We start from the raw sequence: 7,604 nt of genomic DNA, 5'->3' as shown, positions 1-7,604 counted from the left end.
AACAGTATTATTTCATGCTGGAGCTGCTTAGCCTCTTCAATACTACTCGCTCCTGTCATCAAGTCATCTACGTAGAAATCTTCCTTTAATACCTTCTAAGAAAGGAAGCGTTTTCCTAGTGGCTGGTTCAATGTTCACTAATGCACTAACATGTTTGTTAACAATGATTCACTTATTGTCAAATCTTTCTTTCAACTACCCCCATGCTGTGGCATAGTTTTGAGAGGAGGCCTGAAGTGATGATAAAATAGGTTTGACTTTTTCATCGAAAGAAGTTTGGAGGTAGTTAAACTTTTCGACATCTGACAGGGAGGTGTTGTTGTGGACGAGCGAATCTGTAGCAATATAATTGGTACTTATACTTTCTGGGGTTGGACTGGTAACGTTACTATTAGGACTATTGGGATTGAGAAGGCTGTCAGCCCTTGAAACCAAATCGTAATATTGGTTTTTGAAAGATTCCCGCTCAATCTCCTGTTCACTTGGATTGGTGCTAAGAGTATCGATTTGAGACTGAATGTCCTCAAAATTGTTTAGTGCTGTTTCAAAGTTTTTGAATCTATATTTTATTTGAGATGTGTTGGCTGTATGCAGAAGAGAACCCATATAGGTGCTGAAACAAGTCAACCGTTTAGTCGACAATGCCTTTAAAGTATCTTCGTCTGTCATTTTTATTCAATAAGCTCTACGGTAATAAACAAATGGTCGAAGCAGGGAGTTAAAAATGGATTGATTAGAGAATTAAGGCCCTGGATGAAGTCGTGACAAGTTGTATAACTGTTGGTACACATAAAAAGGGTTTGATGTAATAGTATGAATGGGTCTGAGGAGGCACCAACCTTGACTTCTCCAGAACTGATTGGAGTTTCTTTTCTATACATCTAGTGCCCAATTAATAGCATTGAATCAAAACCACCATTTTGATTCTATCAGTCTCCATTTGGGCCTCATACTTGGCCAGTGCAACTAGTAAAATTCAATTAGACTGTAGCATCTTTTATACTATTTGTATGGTTCTATTCGAGAAGCTTATTAATAATAGTTTACAATGGAAAAAGCATTAGTTGCTGATTTAGTGTTATTTTATGTTACAGAAGCTGCAGAAACAAGAATGGGGAGGGGACGGAGAAGGTGGTGAGACAAGTCCAAATCCACTATAACTGCCTGCATGGCTTGCTGCATGGACAGGAGGAGAAGCTGCTGCAGAGACAGGAGGAGGAGCAGCATCGACAGGAGGAGGAGCTGCTGCAAAGACAGGAGGAGGAGCTGCTGCAGAGACACGAGGAGGAGCTGCTGCATCGACAGGAGGAGGAGCTGCTCTACAAGATCTGTGGTGTGAGCGACCAAGAGTTGGACAACATTCAAGTAAGTACACCTGGACATTATATTCCTGTGTTCAAGTTGTTCAAGGTTATGGAAACAATCAATAATAGAAAGTTAAGTTTTGTCATTGATTTTTCTGTTAAAATTTGTATGAGCGCTTTCTATGTATATCTATTATTAGATAATCCTTTATCTCGGTGGTTTTGACCAAATGGCTTATGTTTATAAAAGTGTAAGTCTGTCAAGCAAAGAGCCCTTTACATGTGTTAGGTAGCTGCCTTTAACCCATTCACTTATGATTTTTTTTTTACCCGCCTAGGCCAAAACAAACGAATTTGTTGTGGCTAGTTTCATTCATTTCTGATTTAATTTTTTTTCAGGCAACATTTACTATTTATATGCAAGATATTATTATTTTCTTATTCAAAATTAAATGTAGATTCAAAATATATAAATATTTCCCAAAAAAATATAACTATAATTTTTTATTATACCATATAAAAATAAAATAAAAAAATAAAAAAATTAAAAAAAACTTTTTTATTGGTAATTTTTAGCTACATAGGGCTCATATATGTTTTGGAACTAGTCTATAATACTGTATGACACTTATAAAAACTCACCAAATGTCAAGCAAAGTTCATTTTGGTGTGGTATGCCTTGAAACACTCTGGCATGTGAAGTGCGACAAGGCAGAGCTCACACTCCCATCGGCTGTCACTGCGCTTTCCCTGGGCACTGCACACCTTACATCTTCTTGAAGGTGTTTGTTTGACTTCATTTGGAGGAATAGGCCTAGGAAAATGTCCCCAAGTTGCTGCCTGGAGCCTCAGAGGTGTTTCTGAGTTGGATGATCGTCCTCTTCGATTGTACGGTGGCAGTTGTCGCGACTCAAACATTTGCTTGACAAACCTCTCCTTGAACTCACTGAACCCCAATTTTTTTCTGGTTAATTTTTTGAACACTACATAAGAGTTAAAAAGGCCAATGTCCATTATGTAAAAGAAGATCTTCTTGTATCCCTTAGCATACCTCCTCATACTAGGAAACGACGCTAATTGCTGATCCTCGCGGTCAATTCCACCCATTGAACGATTATAGTAGATCACTGGTTCTGGCTTTGTTATAATTTCTTGGGTAACTCTGTCTTTCTTGCCAGTTGATCTTTTGTCAGCTTTTTGATGAAAGGTAGACAAAATGCAAACTTGCTTCTTGTCCTGCCACCTTACTGCTAACATATCGTGGCTATAGGCTGTCTCGTAGTCGCCCAACTTAAGTTTACCCTCTTTGAAGCTCTCTGGCATGTTTGATCTCCACCAGTTAGCTGTTCCAATTACATTGAAACCTATTTGCTTAAGTCTATAGAAGAGAAGAGGTGAGGAGTACCAATTATCAATTGTCAGAGTATGTCCTTTTCCTGCCAAATCTTTTGTCATTTCAACGACTATCGCCTCACTCGTTAACAGCTTTTCCTCCTGTGTAGAATCCCCACTTCCTTCTTCAACTGGTACATTTTCTTTGACTTCAGCTCCAGTATAGATCTTAAATTTAGAACAATAAGCACTTCCAGATTCACAACACTTGTAAAACTTTATGCCAAATCTGGCTCTCTTCTTGGGATTAAATTGGACATAGCCCAACCTCCCTCGGAACTTCATAAGACTCTCATCGACAGCTATGTTTTCATCAGGTATGTACAGATGGGAAAACTTCCTGTTCATGTACTCAATAACGTACCTTAACTTCCACAGTTTATCATTCACAGGTTTCCTATTATTGTCTGTAAGGTGGAAAAATGTGGACAGTAGCAAAAAACGGCGGAATGGCATCACTTTACGAAAAAAAGGGGTCTCAGTTACAGCATTAGGCGACCAGTATGATTGTATGGTTCTTTTTTTTACAAGCGACATAAGGACACACAGTGTATAAAAACAAGCCATCTCATCTGCAGTTGTGTCAAACCATTCTGAGTATATAGTTTTTCCTACCCCGCCTGCTTCGTTCTTTTTCTTAATTGTTTCTTTGGCATAATTATTAGTCTCTGTTGCAACATGTTGCCAAAAGTCATTATCAAGAAACGCATTGAAAACATCTAATTCAGAGGGAGCTGAGCCTAAACTTCTAGCCAAACTTGCTCTAACACCAGGACAACCAGTAAAAGGGATTTTATTTATTATATTACTTTCTATGGTACTGGTCCACTGCCAACCCTCCTTTTTCTTCTTTTTTGGTGGAGCTGTATCGTTACTAGTTTGAGTTTTGGACCTTTTAGTAGGCTTAGATGGTTGTGAAATAGCTTTTTTTCCTATAGGCCTACCTCTTCCTCTAGACCTGCCCCTAACAGGTTTACTTTTAGGCCTAGGGTCAGGAAAGCTAGGGTCGTCAGCTTCCTCACTCGGTGTAGGTGAGAGGGCAGGCACGATTGAAGATGCAAGCTGGTCAAATATTTCAGGCCTACTAGACAAATCTGAATTATATTGGACAGTAAGGGCATCTGGAGGGGTCATAGGCCTAGCATAGCTGCAAGAAGGCTGTTCAAGCAACAACTGGTCACTTTCTAATGGCCTAGGCCTAACACAATTAGTATTATGTTCTGGGGAAACTGTGGTCTCATAATCAATAGGCGTATTAGACTTATTACTCACTTGAATTCTGCTCCCTTCCAAATCATCATCATCACTCCAACCACTCTCCTCAAACAAGTCACAATCACTGTCACTGTCACAATCCCCTATAAGTTTTATGATGTCACTTTCATCTAACTCTTTTCCACATTCATCCACGAATACCAAGTTATTTTGAAGACTCATCGTATTATACAAAAGCTTTTCAATTGAATAATATAGTAAAACAAGATACTGTAGCTCAATCTTTATCACGACGAAGTGAAACACGACATGATAGGCCTAATAACTCAGTCATTATAACGACGAAAAAGTAAAATACTGATAAAAACTTACACTAAGTAAATTCTATAACTTATTTTATAAGATAACTACACTTTTCAATAAAATAATAAAGTAAAACAAGGCTCTAACACAATGTTTACATCGTCGAAGTAAACACAACAACGTATCAGCTGTGAAACCAGAGTAGACGTCGTCAGCTGCTAAGTTGCACCATTTCAACTTCAGTTTTTTTGCCGATTGGACTGGACTGAGATGACGAAAATATAACCAAAAGAAAGCCTGGAAATCATAGAACAAGAAGCATATGCGATCTATTGGATTTCTGGGGAACTAACTCGGCACAAACAGGTTTTAATAGCGGACGGCGATTCGCCGTCGCTTCACACAATGGCTAACGGGAGCGCGACGGCGGATCGCCGTCGTTGTAAGCGAAGGGGTTAAGCAGGTTTTTATGCTGTTTTTGGAATATTTATGACTCTCTGTAAGGTTTTTCAATGGGTGTAAATGCCAGAATGGAATACGTTTAAGTTCCTATAAAATTTTTTCGGCTTAATCCAATCCAGTTTGAAAGCAATTCTCACAATTTGCTATAGTTAACCCCAATCTATCTAACTGACAACGACGATCTTTCTTACTGACAAGAGTTAGTTTAAAATCAGAAAACTCACTTTTATTAACTTAACAAAAATTTATTGAATTTGTTTATCCGCTAAGAATGTCATCTTCAATATATCTCCAGCTCCATTCAATTGCGTATGTTTAAATGTGGTGTGTAGGTGTTTTCTAGGATATTAGCACGGTACAAAATTAGTCCAAGCTAAAATATTTGTTTATATTTCAAAGTATATGATTATCATGTTTCGAATAAACATTGTATTAATTATTCTTTTAGCAAACCCAACATAAAACTTGTGGCAAACAATTCTAGGGGGGGGGGATAAACTAATGTTCACCAAAGTCAGGCTAGGCCTACCCCTAGAACCAGCTACACTCAAATTTATTCCCCAGAGTGCTCAGAAGGAGCTGAGAAATAATCCAGGGGTTGATACGAAGTTGTCACAGCTTTGACTGACCAATTTATTAAAATTTAATCTAAGGCTCCTAGAGCTCTATTTCATCCTCACCTTGGTTAAAGTGTTTTGTAAATTTTGCCTAACTTTTATACTGACTTTGTAAGACCGACAAGTATTCTATCTTAACCAATTTGATAGAACTACTCGTGTGAACTTTGAAACAAATGGTTAAGTTCACACTACACCTTTTATATACTATAGTGTTTTGTGATCAGTTACTATTTGCATGTTGTATCATGACTTAACTGTAATACAAATGTATATTTTTTCACTGCTACCTTCTGTAGTGTATTCCAACTTAGGTTGGGCGTTTGTGTATTGTTAGTTGTAATGTGTTAGTTAAGTTTTTTCACCTGAAGACGGGGATAAGCGAACGGAACAAATGTAATTTCGTAGCTAATTGATAATTGATTTAAAACAAACTGAAAAATAGCCACCGGTAGTCACTGGCTGGCAGGAACTGGCGGGTATTACACAAGTCGGCGATATTTAAGTTATTAAAATTTAGACAATAATAATCCAACTTGAACGGATAAAATAAGTGTCAGACGAGTATGTGTAAGTTATAACAAAAAATAAATGAACATAGGAAAGTCTAAAAATAAAACGTAGCTAACCTGAATGGATAAAGTAGTATTATGGTGTGATCGTATATTCGTGTAAGAAGAGGCTTCTCGTGAGCGGGTCAACAGTCGAACAGTGAATGAAATTTTATCCGGCTCAAATCAAGATTTCCTCGGCCGAGGCTTAAGCGCTCTGGTGGTGAGTTCTAGAACCAGCCAACAGCTGATCGGAAATTCAGCTGTTGAGCCGGTCTAGTTTTCGTCTGTTGTCGGTCAACAAAGAAACACCAGTTTGCGGTTATGTCGTCGACGGCATTAAATACTTGTAAAATTGGTTGGTTTAACTGTATTTGGTGAAATGGAGGGCTATTATTAATAAATATGTCGAGTGAGTGTGTGTATGTACTTCACTGTGATTAAAAATAGGCTTACGTTCTTTGGCCCATAGCCTAAGCCAAAAACACATAGGCCTAGGAGGAGGCTATTGTGGATAAAAATCGGGTAAGTTCTGGTGTTAAGTTATTCGCAGTACGTTTTACCCCTCTTAAAATTTGGTACCTTACAATCTTTGTGCCGTAATATAAAATCTATCCTACCTGGTCAAAACTGGAACAGAATTTGGAGTAAGAGTTTATTATGGTACAAGAAAACTAAAAATCATTTTCTAAATTTCCAAATTGTTTAACATTACCTTTTATAAACACATAGACTCCCAATTCACATCAAAATTAAACACCAACCAATAATTATTCACATGTGAATTCGTAGTTCACCTTTTCATTGGGCGGTCATTAATTGTGCCGTGTTTTTTAGAACAAAGTCCTGATGTACAGTTCACATTTGAATGACCTGGCTGCAAGCAATTTGTACAAAGTTTGTGTTATTTGACTGTGGCGATTCTTTCCAATGGAGATTTTGACAGAAATTTAGGGCAAATAAATAGCTTATGATGAGCATTAGCACAGGGCTGGCATTGATTGTTAGTAGCTACATGACTAAAACTAAACCCTTGGCCTTTTGGTAGATTTACATTATGGTTAATCCTACCTTGTACCTAAAAACTGGAGAAAACTTTCCATGGAGAGGACTTTTTTAGTTGTGTTTTGGTTTTCCCAATGACGTAACGTGAAGGAGTCAAGTTTCTTTGTTAATAAATAAATTAAAATTGCGTCCCATTTGTTGACAGGCTGCTCTAAACTATTCAGACACCTGATATGTTTGTTGATAGTATCTAGGATGCTTCTAAGAAAGGAAGCGTTTTCCCTAGTGGCTGGTTCGATGTTCACTAATGCACTAATATGTTTGTTAACAATGATTTGCTTATTATCAAATCTTTCTTTCAACAACCCCCATGCTATGGCATAGTTTTGAGAGGAGGCCTGAAGTGATGATAAAATAGGTTTGACTTTTTCATCGAGAGAAGTTTGGAGGTAGTGAAACTTTTCGACATCTGACAGAGATGGGTTGTTGTGGACGAGCGAATTAAATAGGTCGTGGAACGGCATCCAATAATCATATTGTTCACCAAATTTAGGGAGGTTTATTGCAGGTAGCTTTACACTAGAGTGTGAGCTGTAGCAGTAGAATTGGTACTTACACTTTCTGGGGTTGGACTGGTAACGTTACTACTAGGACTATTGTGATTGAGACGGCTGTCAGCTCTTTAAACCAAATCATAATATTTGTTTTTGAAAGATTCCCGCTCAATCTCCTGTTCACTTGGATTGGTGCTAAGA

General features: G+C 37.8%; 1 protein-coding gene across 1 annotated transcript; it reads right to left on the bottom strand.

Annotated features, from left to right (window-relative positions):
• Nucleotides 1-1,952: 1,952 nt before the first annotated feature.
• Nucleotides 1,953-4,133, bottom strand: LOC128998801 (piggyBac transposable element-derived protein 4-like). The gene has a single exon (XM_054425157.1). It carries the CDS (start codon nt 4,131-4,133, stop codon nt 1,953-1,955), a length of 2,181 nt encoding a protein of 726 aa, XP_054281132.1.
• Nucleotides 4,134-7,604: the final 3,471 nt, after the last annotated feature.

This window comes from Macrosteles quadrilineatus, unplaced genomic scaffold (assembly GCF_028750875.1).
Source record: "Macrosteles quadrilineatus isolate MER2022 unplaced genomic scaffold, UCM_ALF_1.0 Scaffold_7__1_contigs__length_78375512, whole genome shotgun sequence".
NCBI classification, from domain to species: domain Eukaryota; kingdom Metazoa; phylum Arthropoda; class Insecta; order Hemiptera; family Cicadellidae; genus Macrosteles; species Macrosteles quadrilineatus.
The sequence above is the reverse complement of the archived record's forward strand: the minus strand, read 5'-3'. Positions and strand labels throughout refer to the sequence as shown.

Coding starts and splice junctions, on each gene's coding strand:
- LOC128998801 (XM_054425157.1), bottom strand. CDS start 4,133: ATGAGTCTTCAAAATAACTTGGTATTCGTGGATGAATGTGGAAAAGAG.